The sequence below is a fragment of the Myotis davidii genome, unplaced genomic scaffold, assembly GCF_000327345.1.
Source record: "Myotis davidii unplaced genomic scaffold, ASM32734v1 scaffold614, whole genome shotgun sequence".
NCBI lineage: Eukaryota > Metazoa > Chordata > Mammalia > Chiroptera > Vespertilionidae > Myotis > Myotis davidii.
In genome coordinates, this window is record NW_006287807.1 from 759,692 (window position 1) to 785,879 (window position 26,188).

Consider the following 26,188-nt stretch of genomic DNA (forward strand, 5'->3'; position numbering starts at 1 on the left):
GCGAGGACTCTGGCAGCGACGGACACTGAGAATGTTAGAGGACATTTTAGTGATAACAGGTTTTCTTTTTTAGAGTTGAAGCACTTATCAGTAAAACTTAAATGGGGTCCTGAGTGACACGGTGGTAACCACCAGGCCACGTTAGGTTCCTGATTTTGGTGGCTGTGCTGTGGTCCTCGCTGTGGAAATACACACAAGTATTCTCGTGATGGGACGCCGCGCCGGCACCTCCTGGCACGGCTGAGGGAAAGCACTGCTGCTCTCGCAGTGTTTCGTTCATTAAACCCACGGGCAGCGTCAGGGTGGCGTGGAGCCCGCGCCCGATGTCGTGTGGCTCATGGGGCATGTGTCTGCATGGCCACAGTGTTGCAGGGCCTTAAACGTGGCCTAAGCCTCTCGGAGCGCAGGGCCGTCCTGAGGATCTGCCACGATCGGACCTTAAACATGAGGATAACACCCGGTGTAAACATGTCCAGCTGGTTCTCCTTCGAATGGTTTCCCCAGTGCTGGACCCAGAACATCTGCCATCGCCTGCAGGTCTCTCCCTGTCGCCAGCTCGCCCGCGAGGAAACCCCTGCTATGGGACCAGCCGGACGGCGTGGAGCCGGTTCAGTCTACGCGATCTGTTATCGGGCGACAGGGAGAGCGGGGTCAGAGCAGCGTCCTGGGCTCGCAGCCTCTGGTTGGACGGGTGCAGGATCGTGGGTCTTTGCTGAGATTATGCGTGTCCTCAGCGGTAATTAGGGCTGGAGCCTGTGCCTGTGGCAGCCCCCGAATACTTGTATGTGGCCAACCTGGGCAATGTGACTTGTGCTGGACCTGGGAGGTCCCTTGGAAACCCCTTCTAAGCCACATCATTTCCTCCTGAGTTGCCTTGCCAAGCAATCACCAGAGGCTGTGAAATAGGGGTGCAGACATTCTGGGGGGGCCAGCACGGCATAACGGTGTGTTTGGGTCAGAACTGGGAGCCTGGCCGGCGCTGCTTCCTCTGGCGGGACATAAGGAAGCAGGCGGTCTAGCCCTGACTTTCTGAGGCTTGTCTGGGAAAGGGACGCAGGCTCCATATGCAGACTCCTGCGAAATGGCACTGCCCTCTGTTCCCCTGGGAACGGGCTGCCCTGCATGCAGTTCAGGCCTCTCCCGTCTCCCAGAAAGCTGTGCGCAGCACGGCGGTGGGGGCACCCACGTTCAGATCCAGGCGTTGCCACTTACCAGACGAGCGGCTTTGGCAGCTGTGAGAGCTGAGCCTCTGTGAAGCGGTTAAGGGACACTTGTCCGTGAGATTGGTGAGCCTCGAATGCGGTCATCACGTAAAGACTACTTCGGCTGAGTCAAGACTTGTCGAGGAGGTGGGGCTTTAATTGCAGGAGGAGGACACACGTGAGACCCTGAAGGACACTGAGCCCGCTGACTGGCATGCAGGGGGACGTTGGGGAGTCCTGAGTGACTGGGGTGCACCATACGGGGAAGGCCCTGACCACGAGGCCTGATGGCATTTGAAAAAAGAGCCCCCTCCCCAAAGGCTTCCCTCCGGTGGGGAGAGGAGCCCGCCTTCTGGGTGGATGGCAGGTTTCCGATCCTGCTGGTCAGGAGGAGCCTGGAGGGCGCCAGTTGGCCAGCAGGAGGCTGGGGACAGAGCTCAGAGCCACTGAGGGGTGACCGTGTAGGTCCTGAGCCCAGCAGTGGGAATGGCGGGTGACAGATCAGAGGGATTTTGAAGGAAAAACCCAGGATCTGTGTTGACTGGGAATGGAACAGCTGGAAGGATTAGTCACAAATGACTCAGGGTTTTTCAACATTTTTTTTTATTGATTGATTTGAGAGAGGGAGGGAGAGAGAGACAGACATGGATGTGTTGTTCCACTGCCTTATGCATTCATTGGTTGCTTCTTGTATGTGTCTTGACTGGGCATCGAGCCCACGGCCTTGGTGTATCAGGATGGTGCTCTAAGCAAGTGAAGCCTGAATGAGGGACCAGCAAGATGACTGAGATTGAAGGAAGCAGGACGAGACACCGGGCCCTGAGCACAGACCTGTGAGGGCAGGCCATTGAGTGAAGAATCCCAACTTCAGGAGATACAACATTTAGATTTTTGTCGTAATGTACTTCCTATGTTTAAGTGGATTCTTGGCTTTGGGGCATCTATACAAATGATTTTCCTCAGGCCCGCAGTAGAGACCCTACACTCGGAGCAGCTGTGGTGGGCCCAGCCAGGCTTTCAGTCTTTGTTTTGTCCCAGGGGTCCCCGCCCACTGTGGAGAGCTGTCACCATGGCCCTCCCGGGCAGGAAGCCCCGAGGCCCTGAGCCAGCTAGAGCCCAGGGTCCCAGGCTCTCCAGCCCACGCTCCCTGTAGAAGTGTGGCCCACATACCCTGAAGCCAAATAAAAGCTAACACAGCAGAAAAATTCAAATCGAGACTCCCGAACTGTTTGTATATGCATTTTTCCAGCGTGACCAGTAATAATGATTTCTCTCTGATTTTGCCAGATACTGTGCTGGGTGCCACATACATTTTTGTTTAATCTTCACAATAACCCTAAGAGGAACATAATCACTTTTCATGTGAAACAAAAGTTGAGACTCAGAGTTCAGTGCTGTGCCCAGGAGCACGCAGGAAGTGGCGGTGGGATTCCGACCGACCGGCCTGCTGGGCTGCAGCGCTGCTGGCCATTGATTCCGGGAACCAGTCAGCCTGGCGGCACACCGCAGCCGGTTGGGTTGCCACACTTGCTGTGGCCCCTCCAATGCCAGGGCCAGCTCCCCCGCTGAGCATTGCTGCTCCCTGCCCCCGGGAGTCACTATGACGTTGCCCGGTTCCTTCCGATTCAGGTGAGTGGGAGCCATTCATTAAATGATGCAGGAGCTGCAAGTTCCGGGCGCATATCTCCTTTCTCATAAATTGATTTTTACTTTGGCGCCGCTTTTGTCCACAGCGAACACACACTGTGGCTGCTGCACGCAGTGCTGTAGTCATCTTTGTCACACAGGGTTTCTTTGTATGACAGGTTTCTGCACACAGCTTTCTCAGAATCGCTATCTCTGAAGTGCCTGCATCCTAGACAGCCATGCATTTTAGACAGGCATACTTGTTTGTTTGTTTTAAAAAGGAGGAAGATTAGAAAAAATCACCTATGATCTCATCACACAGAATGCTTCTGTGTCTATAAGTCATTGTGTCTGTCTGCTCAGTGTTTATACAAATATATAATCAAAATCGCGTTGCATGGGCAGGTGCTTCCCTGCTGTTATCAGTACCAGCTGCCCCGGGGCAGGTGGTCCAGAAAAGGCCAGCCTTTCAGCGGGTGCCCGGCCTGACGTGCCGGGGAGGAGATGGAGTGAGCATGCTTGCACACGCTGCCTGGCTCGCCAGATGCTCACGTGTTCTGTGATTTTATAGACCATGTAAGAGGAGATACAGATCTTTAGGGTGCATCTGTCTTAGAAGAAGAAGTTTGTTTTCCTGGGGTGAATGTTCTTCAAGAATAGAAAACTACTGTTAATCTTCCAGCAAGTCGTTTAAGCAAACTTCGTAAACTGAGTCACTCTCTAAGCAACCAGTTTTTCGTGTCAAAAAAGAATAGAAGGCCACACCACTCCTCAATGACAGTTTGTATGTAACGTGTAAGAAGAGTAAGATGTCTCAATGTGATTTCTTTGTCTATTTTTGCCTAACAAATATATGAAAAGGACCTTGGCAATTTCTAACCCTCATTAGGGTGTCATAACTGTAAATTAAAAAACTGGATTTCCTTATAAAAATTAAGACAGTTTTACTTTGAACTAAGAAAGATACGTGGCTACTAGTCACAGTTTTTCTAGCCCATATTTCAGCTCTGTGCTTGATACATTTAAAAGCAGGGCTTCATTACTTGATCTCACTTTCATTTAAACTTTCAGCTTCAACAAATGATCTCTTCCACCTTAAGACAGGGACTCTGTGGTCTCAGAGTTGCATTGCCTCTCGTTCCCTGTTGTATAACCCACCATTGTGTGGACGTGCCTTGCATATCAGGTGATGATTTAGGATTCTGTCCTGTGAGCTCGTTCACAGGAGAAACACCCTCCCAATGTATTGCCCACCTAATATGGAGACTTTTACAGTAACTGGTGCCAACCACCAAAGTGAACGTGGATTTGTTTTTGTATATCATAAGCGTCCAAGTATTTAGAACCAAAAATGTAAAACAGCTAACCACAGATTAGTGAGAGGATAATTAGAAAAGAGACAGAGTGTTAAAGAGAATACTAATGGGAGAAAAGCCAGGAGGGACTGGGAAATGGTGAGGGTCCGTGCCCCAGAAGGTGAAGGGAAGGCTGTGCAGGCTTATGTGGCTTCATGAAACCACATTGCTCTGTCCCTGGACCGTGCGGTCCCCTCGTGTCCTGGGGAAGGGCAGGGACCTCAGGTAACGTGTTTCCCAGCACCTGGCATCTTGGTTGCTTATTAAAATTATCGTAAAGAGCATAGAAAACACCCTTTCCTGATGAGAGAATTACTCAGAGCCTTCAGTTTTTTGTTTTTCAGTTTTCATTTTTATTTTAAACTTTTTGCAAGAACCACCGCAGCAGGCAGTGTCACGGTTTTCTTTGGCATCAGAACAGGTTTGAAGATGCCTTGGTTCCCGGGGATCGCTGACGCCCAGAGGCCCGTGGTCAGTCACTCGCAGAGAGCCTTCAGTTTTAGAACACAGAAGCATGGACTCAAAGTGCCCAGAGACTCGAGTAAAACCCTCCTACCAGTGCAGGTGCTAACTGCGTTTCCCCATGTGGCACTCTCTTTTTCAGACCGCCCATAGGTCCCGAATGTTGCTTTTCTCTATTGCACGTTCCTGTGTGTCCCCTGGGGACAGGCATGAGGAGCACAGGGGTGTCCTGGCATGTGCTGCGTTGCTTGCTGCAAGGCCGGCACGGCTCCTGGTGCCTCCTCCCCCTGAGCCGCTGCCCGTGCACCCTGCACTGCACGGCGGGCAGCTGCCAGCTGCTGTGGACCACGGAAGGCCGCTCCTTGGTGGGCTTAGCCAGGTGGGCGGGTGTTGCTCTGCACATCAGCCTACGTCTCCTCCAGTCCTCTTTTGTCTAGAATTCAGTCCCCGTGACCGGCCCCTTCCGGCTGCCAGTGCTTTCTCCCGCCATAGCTCACCACTACCTTCTCTGCTCCTGGGCGCAGGTTCGGTGAACACCCCAGGTCTCAGAGCCGGAGCCGCCTGAGGGCAGCTCTTTGCAACATTTTAAGGCCGTGGCTGCCCGTTTCCCGTGGAAGCAGGCCGTCTCCCGGCGGCTGTGTGCAGGGTGTCTCATTTGATTTCGCATGTTTGGTGTTTTTTTGCATTTTTTGTTTTTTAAGGAGTAAAGCAGTAGATTGTCTAAGTGGAAACTTTTGCAGGTGGGTATTTAGAAGGAGAGCATGAATTAGTAGTGAAACGAGCTGTTCTTATGCCACTAATTTAAGTTGACTCAGTCTATAATGTTTAATCTAAGAGCTAAGAAAAGCAGTGTAGTGACGCAACATGGCTGTGAGACTCCAAAAGGGCCACGTGTGTTCTTCCGTGGGTTTTTTCATAGCCTCGCATGTTCCATTCAGTGGGAAGGTGACGCTCAGCTGAGAGCCGGGCTGTGTGTAGACTTTAGATGCTGGCAAGGGCCCCGTAGACAGCCTGGCCCAGAGCTTTCCTCGGAAAGTCAGGCAGGTTGAGTGACTTGTCCCGGGTTGCAAGGACTCTTCACAGCTGAGGCAGGTCCCGGCTGGTATGTCCACAAAGCCGGATGTACGGCCAAGAGCTGCAGGCAGGAGCCCAGTTCCCTCCGCGCCCTCCCCGGAGCGCAGGCAGGAGCGAGCCCGCCACTCCGCAGGCCCCGTGTCTCGGTGACCAATGTTGCCTGTTGAAGGCAGCGTGTGGCCTCCCAGCCTTGCTGCCTGCTCTGACTCGGAAATGGGCTCTCTCTCACTCCCTGTGTGAAGGCCCACTTTGCGTTATGGAGCATCCTCTCTGAGCCTGTCCATGCCGTAGCCCGAAGAGCAGGACGGGGTGAGACCTGCCCAGGCACATTTTCGGGAAAGAAGAGCTAAGTGGCACCTCTGTTGAGAAAACACCACCTGTCTTGTCTCCATTGGTCCTGCCTTTGTCCTCAAGGGGGAAGGAAAACAGTTAGATGTAATAATGGCAGTAAACACAATGACAGCTGTCATTTGGGCTCTTGCTGGGTACAGACCCAAGGCTAAGCCCCACAGTGTCACGGCTGTCTTTGGAACCGAGGAGTAGAGGCGTTGTCGACGCTGCTGGCACAGAGGCTGGGCGTGGAGTGTGGTCTGAGGAAGTGGGCGGGAGCCTGGTGCCATTGTCTTTGCCCACCCCTGGCCACCTGCATGAAAATGCTGCCCGTTCTCGTCTTTGTTTATTTGGCACATTTGTTTTACTTGGATGTGGTCTGGGGTAGATGCATGCACTAAACTTGCCAGTGGGCTGACACGTCAGGTAATATTGCAGAATGTCATATGCTGCCATGCCTCGTACACCCTTTTGCATATTAAAAAATGCTTGTGCTGGTGGATCCAGTATATGTGTTGAGAAGTATTAAATATGTATTGTTAATTAAAATTTAAAAAATTCTTTTCATTGGCACCTGTTGCCGTTTGACTTTCACATTTGAGGGAGAGTTCTGTACTTCTGAACCATGCTGTTCAGAGTTAAATATTGTCATGTATTTGCCGCCTGCTCACAGATGAACGGGCTTTCTTATGAGCAGGGGTGGAGACTCCAGTCCGGAGGCCTGGACACGGGACCTGTGTGTGGTGGGCCCTTTGACCCTGACCCTGTCCCCCTGAGCTGGTCCTCCAACATCTGCCCACTGGAGGGAGTGCTAGGGATGGGGACTAACTCTTTGTCCCCCTTCAGCTGGCAGCCCCTCCCCAGTCACTGTGAGTTTGCCTCAGGGATAGCAGCTCCTTCCAGCTTAGGAGTCGCCTCCCTCCCCCCTCCCTGTAGCTGGAACAACACCTGAGGTGTACATTCCTAGGAACGATGGAAGTCAGCCTCCTCCATTCATTCCAGTTTGGGGGCGAGCAGAGAGGGGGTGCATCAGGAACCAGTGTACCTTGGACCCCTCAGACACAGCCCAGCTAGAGCTGGGCCTTCCACCCTGGCCCCTGGCCTTACGGGTACGAGTGTCCGGCCCACAGTGGGGTCTCACAGTTCTGTTGAAGGGTGGAAGGAAGAAAGAGTCGTAGGAGGGTTTGTTGTGTACTTGGGGGGTGCTGGGTGCAGCATCAGTCCATCGGTCTGCTCCTAAGTAGTCTTGTCACAGTCCTGGCAACACAGGCGGGTGCCCCCGGAGAGGTCAGTCTGGAAGGATGGAGGAGTGTATGTGACATGGTGATGAGACAGGAAGCGGAGTGTATTTCCTGAGCAAGCAGTTATTGAATGCCAGGCCCTGAGGCCACAAAGGGACTAAGATGGGCTTTCTCAGGGGGGTAAAGACAGTACAGCGAGTGGGTGCTGAGCAGAGGTGGTGCTGTGGAGGCTGCGGGTGGGGAAGGCTGAGAGTCCCCTGATGAGCCGGGGTGTCCCACGGGCCAGATGCCTGCGACCCGGTCAGGGGCGTGCAGATGGACTCAGCTTCTGGAAAAGACTGGTTTTCACTTTTAAAAGCTACATTTAAGCCGCTAGAGGAAGGTTTCCAGGCCCAGCTTCATGCTCAGCTTCCCTTGTTCCCACCACATCCTGGCTGTCTTCCTTCTTATTGCCAGGACCTTACAGAGTGGGTGGGGCTGCTGGGGCACCCAACGGCAGCACCCATAAGGCTGGCGCACCCATAAGGCTGAGGCATCCAACGGGAGCACCCATAAGGCTGGGGCACCCATAGGGCTGGGGCACCCATAGGGCTGGGGCACCCAACGGCAGCACCCATAAGGCTGGCGCACCCATAAGGCTGAGGCATCCAACGGGAGCACCCATAAGGCTGGGGCACCCATAGGGCTGGGGCACCCATAGGGCTGGGGCACCCAACGGCAGCACCCATAAGGCTGGCGCACCCATAAGGCTGAGGCATCCAACGGGAGCACCCATAAGGCTGGGGCACCCATAAGGCTGAGGCATCCAATGGGAGCACCCATAAGGCTGGGGCACCCAACGGAGCACCCATAAGGCTGGGGCACCCATAGGGCTGAGGCACCCAACGGCAGCACCCATAAGGCTGGGGCACCCATAAGGCTGAGGCATCCAATGGGAGCACCCATAAGGCTGGGGCACCCAACGGAGCACCCATAAGGCTGGGGCACCCATAGGGCTGGGGCACCCATAGGGCTGGGGCACCCAACGGCAGCACCCATAAGGCTGGGGCACCTATAAGGCAGAGATTTTTGTGAATTAACTTGGTGCCCAGAGAGGGACATGGAAGACCCAGAGAGCTGTCCTGGGCTGCGTTTAGTCCTTTATCTGGGAAGAGGTTAGGAACTCGGTATTTCTTCTTGAAGCATCTCCAGTTCCTAGCGGTGAGTCCATGGTGTCAGGTACACGCTCGGAAGAGAGTTGGGCTGACGAGCTCTTTGCTTTGCCTGACGCAGTTCTGCCAGCTGCGAGGGAGTCTGTCTTGGCTGCTGCCTGCCCTGCCCTCCAGCCCCATGTCCCACTCCGGGGGGGCCCAAGCCTCCTTCACACCTCCCTTAGGCCGGGTAGCCTGTCTTCTCTTCTGCACACTCTTCTTCCCTTCTCAGCAGTTAGCAACCTGAGCCCTGTTGACAAAAGGAGTAGGTGCTGACTGCAGCAGCTGAGTGCTGGTGTTGGGGCTCGAGTCTGTTTTGACCTGGACCTGGCCTTGTCTGAGATGGTTCTATACTGATGAGCCTGTCCCAGTCTCTGAGCTGCCCTGCAGTGTCTCTGACACCACGCCTAAGACTGCCCACAGGGAAGCCTTCTGGACCCCTCCCAAGTCACATCTGGGCCGTCAGAAAACTGAGGTTAGATGTGCTGGTTGCTGAGGCCTGATGTCCGTGGCCATCCAGTGTCACAGGTTTCTCATTACGGTTCCTGTGGAAGCACATATGTTAAACCCGAGATTCTGTGGGTATAAGAGACGCGCACCAGCCCAGCGGCTGGTTAGTCTTGGCAAGTGGTGATCCTGTCCCTCCATCAGCACCCACCTCACTCCCACACCCAAACCGGCTGCTCGCCAAGCCCAGGAAACCCTCGATTTTTAGGCCTTGGTTTAAAGGACTTCTGGTCTAATAGACCACATTCCCGGTCCATACGTCATATGTGAAAATTAACACCCTGTTAATCTTTAAATGCTTTTAACCAAGATTTGCTTATAATTAAATTAACAATTTTTTTTTTGTTATTGACTGTTATTTTTAACAAATTTTAGTGACTAGGCCATATGTTGGAAAAAATAATGTAGTAATTTCGCTGACATAAATAAATATTACATATCTACAACTATAGTCTATATATTTAAATCCAAGGGCCACCGCTCACAGACAGTGTTCGGGAATGATTAGCAGGTGATCACACCGCATCCTGTGTGGTAAGGGGTGCTATTGTCATGGGGTGTGACTTCTGCAGCAGTTTTACCACCCTGGCCCGTGTTCCCCGTGCGCTAGGCCATGCCCAACCTGTGCATTTGTTTATTCGAGGTGACTGGTGAACGCACACATTTACTAGGCCTATTCAGTGTAAACTTAAAATTGCTCTAATACATATAGGAAACTTTCTGTGAGATGGAACCTTTCCTACATACTTAATTTTAATCACACAGACCTGTCTACATAAGTCAATGGTAGGCAAACTAACTGATTTGTCATTTTTTTTAACATACACATTCGGAAAACCTGCTTCATTACATAACGGCCTTTTGACTTTCACGGACACCCCCTCGCCTGAATTAGTCCGTTATATCGAGGAGTTACTGTGTTACTGCGCTCTTTTCAGCTTACCCAAATGCAGTATTCCCCCAGCTTAACCACGGTTTTGCCTCCGCAGTTTCAGTTATCTGGGGTCATCTGTGTTCTGGAAATATTTAAAGGAAAGTTCCAGAAATAAACAATGTGTAAGCTTTAAATTGCATGCTGTTCTAAATAGCGTGATGATGTCCTGTGCTGTCCGGGCATAGGAACCATCCACCTGTATTCGTGCCACCCACCCCGTGTGGCACTCAGTAGCCGCCCGGTTATCAGACCGACTGTCTGGGTGCCCCAGTACTTGTGTTCATGTCCCTTTATTTTACTTTGTGTGGGCCCAGAGCCATTCACATAACTTTCATTACAGCATGTTGTTAAAATTGGTCTAGCATATTACTGTTGTTAATCTCTCTCTGTGCCTAATTGATAAGTTAATCACAGGCACGTATGTATAGGAAACAAGCAATATAGACAGGGTTCAGTACTGTCTGTGGTCTCAGGGACATCTTGGAACATGTCCCACTCAGATAAGAGTGGGAATAAAGTTTGACATATTTAAGGGCTGGGATGGGAGTGAAGTGAGAGGTGGGGGAGGGTCGTGTTTTTGTGTTTTTTTTCTAGAGCTCTTAAGTGAAGTGACAGAAGGTAGATACAGCAAAAAAGAAGGAAGAGGCGGAGAAAATTTAAAGAGGATTTATTTCGCAGCACTGGGAAGCATGGTGGGACTGAGAGACTCAACGCATGTCATCTAGGTTCTGTCTTTTTCTCCCTGGGCCTCATGCCTGCCTTCTCCTTCATGCCCCACACTGTGGGTGCCCAGGACGGTGCCCCCCACTGCGCACTGGTCCCGAGGAGCCCGGCCTCCCCCGTGGCCGCGTGGGTGGAGCCCTGCAGAAGCCACGGGACAGGGGTTTGGTGAAGAAGAGAAGGCTGCTGGGCAGATAAAACAACAGCAGAGAACTCTGGGCTGATCTTTTTTTAATTAAATGTATTAGGGTGACTTGGTGAATAGAATCATGTAGGTTTCAAGTATAGATTTCTAGGTTACAAGATCTGTATATTGCACTGTGTGCCCACCATCCAAAGTCAAATTATCCTCTGTCACCATATGTCTAGCTCACTCCACCCCCCACCCTCTACCGCCTTCCCTCTGTCAACCACTCACTGCTGTTTGTGTCCATGAATTTCAGTTTTATATCCCACATATGAGTGAAATCATATGGTTCTTGACTTTTTCTGCCTGACTTATTTCACGTAGCATAATGTTCTCGAGGTCCATCCATGTTGTCACAAATGGCAATATTTCATCCTTTCATACGGCTGAGTAGTATTCCATTGTGTATACCAGTAGGTACCACATCTTCTGTATCCATGTCTTGGCCACCATGAATAGTGCTGTAATGAACATAATGGTGTGTATATATTTTGAAAACATGATTTCGAGGTTTTCAGGTATATACCCACGCGTGGGATTGCTGGGACCTATGGTAGCTCTGTTCTTAATTTTCTGAGGAATCGCCGAATTGCCTTCCATAGTTTATATTCCCACCAGCAGTGAATGAGGTTCCCTCTCCGACAGGTGTTAGTGCTCGTCTTGTTGAGAGTGGCCACTCTAACAGGTGTGAGAGTATCTCATTGTAGTTGTGATTTGCATTTCCCTAACAGCTAGTGAAGCTGAATGCACTGATCTTAAATGGTCATCCTTTAAAAAATCTTAAGTTTAGTAAACTTGAGGTTTTCCTCCTTATATGTTGAAATATTTTTATCGTAAATGTTAGAACTGGGTGTTCTCTGAATCTTACCAGCATATCTAGTTTTTACTAAATATAAATTATATGCACATATGATCATATGAAAAGCTATTAGAAGCCAAACATTATCCTAACTCTGATACGAAAACTTATTTCAGTTACTTGGTACCTTAATCAAATCTTGTCAGATCTTCTTAGCATTTAATAACAAAAGCCTTTTGTAATTTTGTTGACTTTAATAATAGGTCCTAACTCACATGGTGGAACCCCCACAAATTAATAACTTCTATTTTTTACTTAGTATAAATGGCATTTCAAGTACAAGAAAGCTTTCTGGTTAAAGGTGGTTCATGTTACAGATCTGATTAGTAACAAAAATAAAATGTCTTTGCCTAGAGCTCCTAAAACTTGGATGCCGTCTATGGTAGAGAGTTTTTATGAGTTAATTTGAGCCAAATTGAGAGCAATTGTTGGAAAGCAAAATCTTAACGGATTGAGAAAATGCTCCCGAGAAGGCAGTTTTGCAGCTTATTTTATACACGAGAGGCCTGATGCACGAAATTCGTGCAAGGGGCTTGCCCCTCCCAGCCCCGGCTTCGTTTGGCAGGTCGTCCGGACGGTTATTCTGCTGTTCGGTCTAATTAGCATGTTAGCTCTTTATTATATAGGATTAGAGTCAAAGACAGAGGTGTAAGGGGGTTACATGCAATCCACCAATGGTAGATTAAAGGGGCAGGGGAAAGCAAAGCAGGGAAACTTCTGGGATTAAAGAGTAAAACAGAGAAACACATCCTTTTACATTGGTGGGTACAGGATAGTTAACATTTATTACACATACAGATTGTACTCGGGACAAAATAACAATGGGGGTTCAGTAGTCTCCTGCTCTGTGGGTGTGTCTTGAGGGGTCTGGACAGAGGGGTGACTGACATTCCAAAGGCATGTTATCTGAGATGCAAAAAGATAATGAGCAGGCTCCATCACGGTAAAGATTGACCTTTGTCAAGGGGACTACGGTTGGCGGACATGACTACCCACCATGGTCTGCTTTTAGTTAGGAAGTTTTACCTTCACACCATCCCATGTGGTTACTTTCAGTCTCTGAGTCTGTCAGGCTACCACACAGGCCTCCTCTGAACCGGCCAGGTTTAACACATGGCCCCCTTTTCGTGCACAGTACATTGTCTAAGTGAGTTGGCTTGAGTATATTTCTGAATAATCAAACTTGTCTGACTTTATCTTAAATCTGCAGAACTATGCTAGAAGGTGACAGAGCATATTTTAAAGTCGTCTGTTTACCATTCCTTGGTCTTAAAAGGAGTACATGAGAGATTTTGACTTTAAAATCACTACCATTAACATGGATAACACAGTCAAACTTCTGTTAGAACTCACCCTTTCATGCATGTAATTTTATTCAGGAACTAGAGGCCTGGTGCACAAATTCGTGCATGGGTGGGGTCCAGCCAGCCAGCCCTAATTGGGGCCGATCAGGTCGGCCAGGGGGAGAGTCCATGGGCAGTTGGCGGGCCAGCCCCGCCCCTGATCAGGGTGGGGGGGCCGATGGTGGCGGGGCTGGCCAGGGAGAGGGGCTGCAGGTAGTTGACCAGCCAGCCCCACCCCCTGGTCAAACTCCCAGTCAAGGGGACAATTTGCACATTAGCCTTTTATTATATAGGAGTTAAAGCTGCTTATTGTTGTCAGTGAAAAGGTAACTCAGGGTCAGAGACTCAGTAGTTGGCTGCCACACAGACATGCCTCGGAGATGTTGCGGGCTGGTTCCAGACCACTGCAAGAAAACGAGCAATGCAATAACGTGAGTAGTCTGCGTCTTTTAGGGTCTTGCCTTCAGTTTGTAAAAAATGCACCCTCTCTGAAGTGCAGTAAAGCACAGGATAAAGGAGGTATGCCTGTGGTGTTAAATCCAACGCAGCTACTAGTCATTTACAATTATTGCTCACAGAGTAAGAAGTAGCATTCCTGTTGGTGCAAACGTTATTTATTATTATTATTATTATTATATGCAAATAAAGTTCATTGCACACATTGTGGCTGGTCTCTAATGTGACAGTGATGGAGGGAGCGCCATCACAGAGCTTATTATGTCCTCCTGGGCCGCAAGCCTAGTGCAGGCAGCCCATCCTCAGGTAGCGCCCTTGCTGCCCAGCCTGGCTGCGACTGGCCTGGGGGCTGGGATCTGGCCTCTCAGAGACCTTCGCCCACTCCTCTGTGGAGCGCACTGCCCGGCACCTCCTGGCCAGCACGCCTGGCATTGGAGCTGCTGGGGGGCATGTTGGGGTAAGGGGGTTTGGGGTCTTCTGCCTACCAGTCTCGGGCACCACACACAGGACCCCAGGCCACTCCCACAGCAGCAGCCTGAAGCAGCTGAGCAGTATAAGATTTCTTCAAGATCTTAAACGCCACAATTTTATGATAGTGGATTCGAGGGAACGGGAATGTTTGCAGAGCCTAACCAGTGTAGAAGCTAAAATCCTGGTCACTCCTGAGCTCATGCCACATGAGACAGTGTCTTACTTCTCTTTTTAAACGTGGTTTCCATTCCTTCTTTGTTCCTTCTTCGTGCAAAGCTGTTGCAGTTTATGCATACTGAGAAGCTGTGGAGGAGAGCATCGCTCTGCAGAGAACAGTGCGCCGTCGCCAGGGCGGCAGGCGGCAGGCAGGAAGGCCTGTGGATGCTCGCATTCTAGATGTCCTCACTCATGAAATGACCTGCCTGACGCCCCTGCAGCAGTAGCTCCCTGTACAGGTGGATTTATGATAAACTCTAGGACTAAAGAAAAAAGCATGTCATTTGAAGCCCAAATCTTGCTAAAACCCGCTACTACTCAGGAAGTCTAGCGCAGGTCTGTGTGCCACTGCGTGTGCTCGACTGGAGCTGCCTGGGCCCTGCGTGGGTTGGGCTCCCGGGCCTGAGAGAGAGGAAAAGGGGGTGGGGGGGAGTGGCCAGGCCATGCGGGCCCACTCTTGGGAGTTCTTCCCTGCACGGCCCAGGTGCACAGGAAGTCATGGGTGGGCCAAGTGGGCAGGCCCCAACGGGAAGTGCTGGAAAGTATGTCCTTCCGAAGTCTGTGCAGAGGGTGTGAGCACAAGCTGCTCACTGAGGGCTTCTGGGCGGCCGCGTTTGGTTACTCCTGTTCACTTACAGTGATAAAGGGGCCTGAGACTTTGCAAAGTTTGTGTGAGGATTTGCCTCTCCTTTTGGGAAAATACATAAAATTTTAAGAGAAAAATATTCACCTGGTCCTTGTAAAAGACACATTGGAATTCCAGTCATTTTTCTTACAACAGAGAAGTGATGTGACTCTCCTTAAAGGAAAAGAAACGGAGAAGATATGTAGTGGAAATACACATATGGGGAGTGGGGATGGCAGGCTGCCCTGAAAGGGAACAGATTTTCCTTCAAATCAGAGATGCTGCTTGGAGCCCAGACATGGTGGGGTCATCTGGGGCTCAGCTGATGGGCACACGTGTGTCCTCTCCTCCTCGGACACACAGCAGCACTGCTGCCCCTGCTCACACGCGTGTGGCCTGTTCCACATTGAGACATGGCGATGGTCACATGGCTTCATGGTTAACTCGCGATTCCCTCAACCTCAGCCCCACTTCCACCTGGAGGCACCGGGCCATTTTCACGCCTAGAATCAGAGGAAGGGTTCCTTGCTATTTGGGAGGGCCAGGGGTGTTGGCAGAGTAGACTTTCGGCGCCTCAATTCAGAGTCCATCCCGCGTTCATTGCCTGTAGAGCCTGCTGCACATCAGCCTCTGACCGAGCTGTGTGCTTGGCCCTTTGTATTGGGAGCCGGTCTGAGCCACCACTACTGTGTGTGTTGGACCAGTTCCCAGACCCCCTTTCGCACCTTTCTCCATCTGCAGAAATGGGGGGAGGCCCACTTTGCACAGGAGTGTTGTGAGGGTTTGGGTCGTGTGGGTGTCAGTAGGTCGGTTTCCTCCCTGTGCTGACACCTGTCTCTTGAATGTCACTGCAGCAGCAGCTACATATGACACTGCCCCGTGGAACGAGGGTTCCCAGGTCCCAAACCACTGACAGGCACACGTTCTATTTTGGTGGCTCTTGGCACAGGTGGGCCATGGCCACGGGCACTCGGAAAGGACTGCAGTCCTCTTCTGGTAAAATACAGCTCTGAGAAAAAGGCAAAGCCCAGCTCAGTTAATAAGAGGCACGCTTCTTATCGTTCCTAGAGCGCTTCCGTGCTTGGTGCATATAATCCAAATCCAGGTACCTGATGCCGGCCATTACATCCCCGAAAATCCGCACGTCAGCATCCTCATCCCCAGGAAGTCAGCTGTGACTGTATTTGGGGCAGGGCTCTGAAGAGGTAATTAAGTTAAAATGAGGTCTTTGTGGTAGGCCCTGATCCAATGCGACTGGTGCCCTGGTGAGCAGAAGAAATCAGAAAACACACATATGCACGCGCGTGCGTGCGCACACACACACACACACACGCAAGGAAGGCCATGTGAAGACACAGAGGGCAGCCATCTCAAGCCCAGGAGGGAGGCCTCAGAGGGAACCAGCCCTCATCTTCTCCTTCTGGCCCTCAGAGGTGTGAGGAAGTCAGTTTCTGCTGCCCAGCCCCGGTCTGGTTTGGTTGTGGCAGCCGCAGCAGCTGGGCCAGTGCCATCATTGCCCACATTGATGGGTCAGGAAACTAAGACACAGACGCAGTCCCTTGCCCCAGAGCACACAGCTCGGATTCCCCAGGCTGTGTGCTCGGTCACTGCTGTAACCGCCCCCCAGGCTCACCCAGCGTGGTCTCAGGGACCCTTAGATCACGTTAGAGCAAAACAGGGCTGTTTTCCATGGTCTGGCTGCTATGTGGAACGTTCCAGTCTTGGTGGAGAAAATAAAACTCCGCATGGGCAGAGAGGGGGCCTCCCTCATTCTCGCGCTCCCAGAGCCTAAGGGAGCATGTCATCAATACCGCTCACGTGTCTTCAGCAGCGTGTACGCTGAGCTCTGTGTCCGCTCTGTGATCGTGTCCGGGTGGATATGCTCACGCTTGATCTTCCATAGTATTTTTTTCACGTGGCTTTTGTTATAAGTTTGCAGAGGCCCATTAAAAAGTTAGGTTTACATGTGATTTCTTGAAATGTTTGTTACCAGAAACTGGATTCTGCCCGGTGGTTTTAGCTTCAGGGTGGGAGCACTTTCTGAGGTTCAAGGGTCAAGCCTTTGAGGGAAGTTCCCGGTGAACTGCTGCCTCGGGTCGGGGAGTTGGGGGTCACCACGCTCTCGGGCCTGGGTGAACCCTCCGAGGTGGAAATCACCTAAAGGATCCGTTGTAAGATTTGTACGCTCACGTTTTGATGTGAGTGAGTTAACTCGGATAGAAATCACTTTTTAACTTGGTGTAATGCCCTGGCTTACTTGCTCTTGTGTTTCCCACACACTCGTGTGTACTCGCCATGGCACAACGGGGATCCAGGAACTGATGTGTTCACCTGAAAGTCACTCCACATCGGTGTGCCGTCACCGCACCGGCCGTCCGCGTGCCTTTCAGTCTCCTTGCTCCGCTGTGACGCCAAACTGGGCACGTGTCTCGGGTGCCAGAATCCTAGGCTGGGTGGGCCGCTCTGGATGGCAGCGCCCAACTGCCCGCATGGCGGGTGGTCACTGCGGCGTTCTCTTCCTCCTAGTCCTGCTGCTCAGGCAGGAGCAGAAGCACGGCCAGTGCATGGGATTGTTCTATCTTTACTCCAGTTTAAGGAGTAAAAGGAGAGAGGTACAAGCTACCCAGTGAAGTGCTTTAGTGTCATTTGGAAAAATAAAACAAAATAAAAATCTGCAATGGCTGCAGTTTCCACACCCTCAGAATCTGCACATGTCTCCCGTGGAGGTGGTGTGCCGCCCTCTGTCTGGAAGACGGAGGAGCATGGCCCCGGCCCCGGAGCACTCAGCCCGCTGCCCTGGCCGCGCTGCCCTCCCCCAGGCTCCCGGCTCCAGAAGGCTCAGAATCCTACGCATTCTAGGGGTGGGGGTGGGGGAGAGGGGGGGCGGTGAAGCATTTTTGCCTTACGGCTTTTCAAATAGTTTCTCCTGCTCTGGAAAAAATCAGTTTCACACTACAACCCTCACTCACTCACATGTATAATGGAAGCAACAATACTGTATTTGATGCACTGTTAGGTTTTGTATTTTATTTCCCTAAGAAAAAAGCAATACATACATATAGGCTGGTCACAACCCACTAAATTGATTTTAGGATCCACTCGTGGGATTTTAGTCACAATAAGAAAAATTCTGCCTTCATCACAGCCTGTTGTGGGAAATGAGCCTTGTTTTGAAAGAAAAGAATTGCCAGGTGAGAAGAAAGGAGAAGGGGACGGGTTTCTGCCAGGGACAGCCCTGGGAGGGCACGGTGCCAGGAGTGCCGGAGAGGGCGCACGGCTGAGGGGAGGCGGCGGAGCGCGGTTGGTGCAAGCTCCGCTTGGTGAGACCTGACCTTCCCTAGAACCCGTCTTTTGAGTTGACTCGTCCAGCTTCCTGCCCAGCACACAGCTGTGAGGACGTCGTGTCTGTGCCTTTATGCCTTCTTTTTCTGAGTGGCACAGGAATTCTCTAGTTGTTTCAGAAGGAAACTAACTTTCTACTATTTTGTTGTCTTTTGGGCTGCTGTTACCTAGCATTTTTTTAAGAGTAAAGGCAAGAGGTCAGTTTTAGCAGTTCTCAGTTTGTAGTCTTGGCAAGTGCTCATTGCAGCCATCAACATGTGACTTTCCTGATAGTGACATAGTGACCCTGGTTTGTAACCAGGGTGGATTCCCCCCTCCCTTTTTTTTTTTTTTTTTTTTTTTTTTACATTTTATTGATTCCGAGGAGGAAGGGAGAGGGAGAGAGAGAAACACTGATGAGAGAGAATCATAGATTGGCTTTCTCCTGCATGCCCCTACTGGGGATCAGCTGCAACCGAGCAGGTGCCCTGGCCGGGAGTCCAACTAGTGACCTGGTCATGGGTCCATGTTCAACCACTGAGGCACACCAGTGGGGCGGATTTCCCCCCTGAGTTTTATGGGCAGGGAGGTGGCAGCAGGGTGCCCATGATGCCCAGCAGCGCCCGCTGCAGACGTCGGTGCCCACTGAGCCCCTGTTGTGTCTCCACAGGCCTGGGCAAGACCAAGAGGAAGACGAGCGCGAGGGATGCATCCCCAACGCCCAGCACGGATGCCGAGTACCCTGCCAATGGGGGCGCCGACCGCATCTACGACCTCAACATCCCGGCCTTCGTCAAGTTCGCCTACGTGGCCGAGAGGGAGGACGAGCTGTCCCTGGTGAAGGGGTCACGTGTCACCGTCATGGAGAAGTGCAGCGATGGCTGGTGGCGTGGCAGCTACAACGGGCAGATTGGCTGGTTCCCCTCCAACTATGTCCTGGAGGAGGTGGACGAGGCGGCCGCGGAGTCCCCCAGTTTCCCGAGCCTGCGGCGGGGCGCGCCCGTGAGCAATGGCCAGGGAGCGCGGGTTCTGCACGTGGTCCAGACACTATACCCCTTCAGCTCGGTCACCGAGGAGGAGCTCAACTTCGAGAAGGGAGAGACCATGGAGGTGATCGAGAAGCCGGAGAACGACCCCGAGTGGTGGAAGTGCAAAAACGCCCGGGGGCAAGTCGGCCTCGTCCCCAAAAACTATGTGGTGGTCCTCAGCGATGGGCCTGTCCTGCCCCCGTCTCACGTCCCGCAGATCAGCTACCCGGGGCCCGCGGGCAGCGGGCGCTTCGCTGGCAGAGAGTGGTACTACGGGAACGTGACCCGCCACCAGGCCGAGTGCGCCCTCAACGAGCGGGGCCGCGAGGGTGACTTCCTCATCAGGGACAGCGAGTCCTCGGTAAGTGACCGGGGGCGTGAGTTCTGCCCGGCGCCAGGAGGTTCCAGGAGAAACAGTAAATGTGTGTGTGCCTGTGTGTGCATGTGTGTTGATGTGTGTACAGTGCATAGTGTGGCAGCCGAGCACCGTTCCTTTGCAGATTGTGTGAACAGACCAGAATTAGCAAGAGCGTCCCCGGGGCTCTTACTAAGACAGGTGAGTAGGACTGGTCAGTGTCCCTGTGTGAGGTGCGGCTCCATGCACCCGAGTCCGCGGTGAGTGTAGGGCCTCACTCCACGATCGCCACTTATTCCCGGGAGACACACACAGATACAAGGGTGAGGAAGTTTTTGGTTCGTGAAGGCTGTTTGTCCTCTTTACCAAGTTTCCCCTTCTGTTCTGAGGACCTAAACATCATGTTCTCTCTGGTTCCCATTGTTAGCGACCCTCGTCGGCCCTGTGGTCAACTCTGTCTCCACTCCGGGGTCCCAGACATGTCAGCTGCTCCCAGCTGGACGGGCCCTGGTTTCTGACACAGCCTTTGCTGGTTGGGTTTTCTTTGTAAACCATGTGCATCGTATCATCCTGAGGTCACCTTTGCCACAAGACACCGCCACCAAGTTCATCTCTGAGCAGCTTTGGAAGCATTTGTGAATGGCCGGAAGGAAAAAGGCAATTCTATGGCGAGATGAGTGAGTGCGTGTGTGTGATGCAGGGTCTGCGGCCACCTGGCCTGCAGCAGGGGCAGTGCCAGCAGTCGGCAAATTTGGGGTCTGTGTTTGGGGGATGTGTCTGAGCCTCTGTGGAGGAACTGGGCCAGGATCATGTGTGTGCGTGCACGTGTGTGAGTGTTTTGGAAATACTCAGCTGGTTTTGCAGGCCTCTTTGCAAAAACACCTTCCATATAGTTAGATACCACTGTTCCCCCAAAAAACAAAAATAAGAGTTCTATGGTTAGAGTTCATTGTGATTACATTGCATTGGTTCTGGCAGGCTTCCGTTTAGTTTTTTCAATGCAGACTGTACAACTAGTGTGTGTGTGTTATGTGCTGTAATTGTCCTCTGTAAAGATTGATGCCACAGTAAGTGAGTGCATAGTCAAGACTCGGGTGCTTGATCCGTGAGGAATTAAGGCCACAGAAATGCTTTTCCCCTTCAGAGGCTCGCGAGGCAGCTGTGATGTGTTCCTTTCTGAGGCAGCATAGCCCGTAGTGGTGGTGTCGGCAGCTTGTGGAGTTAGCGGCCTCCCTGATGTGTTTGGGCAAGCAGGCCGGCCTGATCGCTAACTGCATCTGAAATCTGAACTCTGAGCTTTTCTTATCCAGCTGCCAGAGTTCATCCTCCCTGGCAGGACATCACATTGCTTGGTTCTCCTGTGACATAAGCTCTGTGCTCAGCTCCCTTAGATCTGTTTGAGGCAGAATGACCCACAGCAGCACGTTTAACTCTTCTGAGCAGAAGTTCAGAGGAAGCCCTGGAAAAGCAATTACATTTTAAAGCGATGGATCCAGAGCCCCTAAGGGGTAAATAGTTCAGTGTCAGAAAGTGTAATCTTGACTTAGAACACCTGGGTGTGAAGAGACTTCTTAGAGCCGGGCGGAAGCAGCCCCCCAGTGTGGGGACACCAGCCCCATTCGTGGTGGCTCCTGTTGGGATTTGGGGAAGAGAGTCCTCGGGAAGAGGAGTGAGAACAGCGGCCTGCAGGTGGCTGGCCTTCAGGGGCCTGCTACTCTCCGTGGACGTTGCGTGCGGGCGGCGTCAGAAGGAAGTCCTTCTGGTTGGGTGGCCCTTGCCTTGTGCGGGTCCATCTGAGAACTGGCCGATGCGATGTCTTGTTTGTCTCACATTAATACAGACTAGGCTGACTGCCCCATAATGGAAACGTTGTTTACATTTGATTTTAACGTTCTGAGGATGTTTTAACGGCTTTCTGGTTGTGTGCACTGTCTTAACTTGCACCGTGAATAGTGTGCCTGGGCCTCCAGTTCTAGGGCTGTGGGAGCGACAGCCCTTCGTGGGGCCAGCCCCAGCTCTGCATCCACAGTCTGCCGGTCTGGAGATGCCGTGTGGCCTGACTGGGTGCAGGCTGCCTGCCCCATGGGTGTTGCTGTCATGCATCTGTCTGTGCCGAAGGGCTGCTGCCAGGCTGTGAGGCACGTGCTGCTTTGTCCTGACAGCAGCAACAGGCCAGTCGGCTGCTTTTCTCCTTCACAGCCTGTCGTGGAGCTGCCCGGATGGACAAGTGGACAAACCTTTGCTTATTCCTATCTCTCCGTCCGCTGCCTCTGCCTCTTGCGGGAGTCCCGCATTCTCTGTCCTCTCCCCGGTCCGTTTCCCTGCTCACTGGCATGTCTCAGGGGAGAGACTGCTCTCAGTCTCCACCAGGCCAGCTGAGGGCCTGGCCAGAGGCCAGCGCGCACCTCGCACCTCGCACCTCGCACCTCGCACCTCGCAGGGCGGACAGGGTTCGTCCTCAGCATTTCTCAGGGCTCGGAGGCACCTTCACCTGCGGGCCTTTTCTTTTCTGCAGCGTTGGGGCCTGGAGCCTTCCTCGTAGACCACACAGGACGCCTGGCCTGGGTAAGCTGAGCAGCTGTCTTAGAGCGCATCTTCAAGATGGGTCCTTTCTGCAGGCCGCCTGATGGTTCCAGTGTCAGCAAGCTAGACTCTTGCTTGTCGGGATTTTGCATTTAAAAATATGTAATACATTTCAGTTTTGAAAGACAAAAATATACCAACTCTGAGTCCAAGGAAATACATGCTTTTGGGGGGAGAAGTGCATATTTTGGGAAAACAAACAAGAACATTGCCACACCATGGCCTCCGGTGTCAGTGACGTGCAGCTGTTCCGGTTCATCAGTGAACGCGAGAACCAGCCAGGCGACCTGCCCCGGCGTTTCTTCCCCTAATCTCAGTCCCTAAGGTTCTTTCTTCCACCTTCTCTCTCTCCCTCCTTTGCTCTCCTCTCTCACCTGCAATTGTCATGCATCCTTAGCAGCTAAAGGTGAAATAATACCGTTTCCCACTCTCCGTATTTGACAGTCGTACTTCTACCCGCTAATCCATAACCCATTACATCTAGGAAACTCGCAACGCTCCCTGTCCTCTGCATGTCCGTCATCAGTGCTGGCATGTGTGTCCGCACCGATTCCACGGCTGCACTTACAGTGAGGAGCAACCAGACTGGAATGCTGGCGAGCTGCGTATTTTATTTTTTCAGTTGCTACACCTTCCCTTTTTGAAAAGGTGACTCAGGAAGTGAGAGGGTGTGAGGATGGGGTCTGCACAGGTGATCCGCTTAGGCCTCAGCCCGTCCTGTAGGAAGCTGTTTCCTTGGTAAGAATTGAAGCTCCCAACTTGTGTCCCCACCGGTGGTATGCAGAGGCTGACTTTCTGTCACACGACACATTGTCTCGGGTATGGAAAGCCCGTCTTGCCGAAGGTAATTCATGCACATGGTATTCACACTAATAGTTTTGTTTCATCCCTTGTTCTTTTTTGGTCTACTAAAATTATTTGATCAGGAAGGAACAAAACAAAAGCATAGTTCCTTGCTATATTTTTCAAATTACAGGTTGGAGTAAAAATAGGTTTGTGATTACGCAAAACACAGTTTATTCTTGAACTGTATTGTTTTCCATACAAACATCTGTAAACCCACTTTTCCCCCACCCTGTACACTTCTTATAGAATTCCTAATTTTTTTTCTTTGGTTAATACTCACATCAGGATTTTTTTTTCCATTGATCTTTTTTTAGATAGAGTAAAAGGGAGGGGATGAAGGGAAAGGAGAGAGAGAGGAAATACCAATCGGTTGCCTCCTGCATGCACCAAGACCAGGGCCAGGTACGAACCTGCAACCCAGGGACATGCCCTTGACTGGGAATTGAGCCTGAGACCTCTTGGTGTGCGGCTGATGCTCTAACCACTGACCATCACCGGCCAGGGCTTGAAATCCTAATTTTAGCCAGAACTCAGTTTTCAGGCAGTTTGATCACTCTCTCTCCACATCAGTGATGCTCAAACTGTGAAGTCCCGGAGCCTGGGGACTTGGCACCATAGAGATGGCTGCTCCCACCACACAGTGCCTGAGTCAGGAGACCTGGGCCCAGAACTTGCCTTTCCAGCACATTCCCTGGTGATGCTGCTGCTGCGGATCTAGGGACCACGCTTTGAAAACTGCTTGTATCCATTATGCAGTCGTAATGGTTTTATACCCATTAATAGCAGTAATTTAAACTCCATTTCTGCAGAATACTACATTTCTAAGGATTATAAGCATGCTTAAAGGTGAAAATCATTAACCCTATCGTTGAGTTGACTTTTATGCAGAACTGTCAGCTTTTGGAGAGTGAAATTCATCTCATAAAGTATTTCTGTTTATTTTTTAGCTATTTAGAGTTTGGTAACGAAATGTATTTGCTCTGTGTTTCTGATCAAAAATGAGAAAGAGGCTGTTGCTCAGTGGTTAGAGTGTTGGCCTGCATACCGAAGGGTAGCAGGTTCGATTTCCAGCCAAGGGCACATACCTGGGTTGCAGGTTCCATCCCCAGTCCTGTCAGGGCCTGTGAGGGGGACAACCAATTGATGTGTCTCTCTTACATCAATATTTCTCTCTCTAAAACAAAAATCAGTGGGAAAAATGTCCTCAGGTGAGGATTAACAACAACAACAAAAAGAATGAGAAAGAATGGAGAAGAGGGAGAGTGCTGGCCCGGTAGCTCAGGAGATGGGGGGGCCTCGGGGAAATGTCTTTCTGCCGGACTTGCTCACACACTTCCGAAAACCCTGGTTGGCACAGTGATTGCTAGATGTTCCCTGAAAATGGGTTACTGTTAAGAAAATGTAAGGTTCCTAGGAGCACCTTTCCAGTTGCAAAAATAAAAATTGTTTTATTTAATTGTCAGGCTTGTAGTTCAGTAGCTAATGGAAGTTTTATGCCTAGACCTTTACAATATTTCTAACATTAAACATATCTGAGCGGGCCCTCGGCTTCATGAAAGGGGTGGCCCCAGGGCTCAGGGCTGGCCCGGAGCTCCCTGTCACAGGCTGCCGTGACGTCAGCGTCCCAGCCTGCGAGAATGCTGGCCTGTCAGTGACATGGGACGCACTGTGCATCTTGGCATTTCAGCCTCAAAACCACCACTTATTCTGAAGGGCTTGGGATGGTGGTTTTTCCTGCTACATTATACATAAAAGGAAGTAAAATACAGGTTTCCAGCACTCTTCCAAAGTAGAGGTGCTTACGAGCCTTTTTGTAAGCCCAAGTGCCGTAAAGTGAAGAGCAATTACCATAAATTTATGTGGAAAAATTGAGCTTTCCTAGACCCCAAAACTAACCTACCAAGTCATAGCAGATAATTCATAGAAGCTAAAGTCACACTGACAGGAGAAGCAGGAGCAATGTGATAAGTGCACGGCCTGTCTAAAGCCGAAGTAGCATGTGCACAGGCCCTTTCATTCATTAAAAGATGGCTGCTCCTTGAGTGTGAGCTAACTAGACAGAGCACACGCTGCGTCCACCCACCCGTCCACAGGAGCCATGGACTTGACCTTTCACCCACAGCTGGTGCTGGAGGAGGAGGCCGCTTGGCACCAGCCAAGGCCCTGGTTCGCTGGCAGCTCTCACACGTTTTCTCTCTGTGGAAACTGGTGGACACGGGCAGGTTCAGTGGACGCCCTGGTCTTTACTTTGCTCATCATGATCTCTGCGCTTAGCCAAACACCCTACGAGCTCTCCGAGGCTTTTCTGACACCCCAGGACCCACCTTGCCAAGATGCACAAAACCCGTGGAGATGAGGCCCAGGTGCTGGCAGACGGGTCAGAGCTCTGGGCTGGAGCTGAGGAGCTGCAGGTGCTGGAAGGGGCTGGGGGCCCTTGCGCTGCTCAGGGGTGTATGCTGCCTCTGTAACTGCGCTGGCAGTACAGCGTCTAAGCACTATTTTAGCTTTTCTTCGTAAAAGGGAAAGTTCTCTTCGGAACTTTTTGGTTAGCAAAACAGGTACTGATGTAGGTCTTTCGTCAAGTGAAGTGGGGTGGCGTGAACGTCCGAAAGTGGGGGATACCTGCAAGGCCGAATGGGTTTGAGGGGAGGGAGATAATGTGGAAAGCAGACTAGAGAGAGTCTTGCCGAAAACTTGCCTGATCGTGATGGTCAGCAGGGCGGGTGCAGGGCGGCTGTGCAGCTGGGTCCGGGAGAGGCTGGGGGAGTCGCTGGTGGCTGGTTGGTCCCCACTGCTTCGCCCACAGTAGCTTGCGGCCTCTCTGTTGGCACCATGCCTCTCTCCAGGTTCCAGCGGTCATCGCCCTCTCCCTCCTCACGCCTGTGTTCCTGCCCTCGGGTTCTGGACTCGGCTCCCTCTTCCTCCAGACCCTTGGAAAAGTCTAGAATACAGCTCCCCTCCCCGGCCCGGCCTCCCCCCAGTCTAAAGCACGCACATCCTTCAGGGCTCACTCTAGTCACCTTTACTTCTGGGAAGCCTTCCCTGACCACAGGCCACACAGCATCTGTGCTCATCTGCAATCTCCTCTGACTGTGGCTGTGACCCCTGCGAGACCACGTCGGCAGGGAGAATGCGTATCGCATCGTGCTGCCCCATCGAGTCCCTGGCACCTTGATGGAACTTTAAGAAGTGTTCTCACATTAACTATCCAGAACGCGTAGAGCCTCGGTGAGCACCCGATCCCTGGTCCTCAGTGT

The 26,188-nt window shown here is 51.6% G+C and overlaps 1 protein-coding gene across 1 annotated transcript in view; it reads left to right on the plus strand.

The window, feature by feature from the left end:
- NCK2 (NCK adaptor protein 2) overlaps positions 1–26,188 on the plus strand; it is a 74,424-nt gene that overhangs the window by 34,106 nt on the left and 14,130 nt on the right. Inside the window, exon 3 of the mRNA XM_006759519.2 lies at positions 18,790–19,508. Coding sequence (XP_006759582.1) covers positions 18,790–19,508 — 719 coding nt within the window. The remainder of the gene's footprint in view (positions 1–18,789; positions 19,509–26,188) is intronic.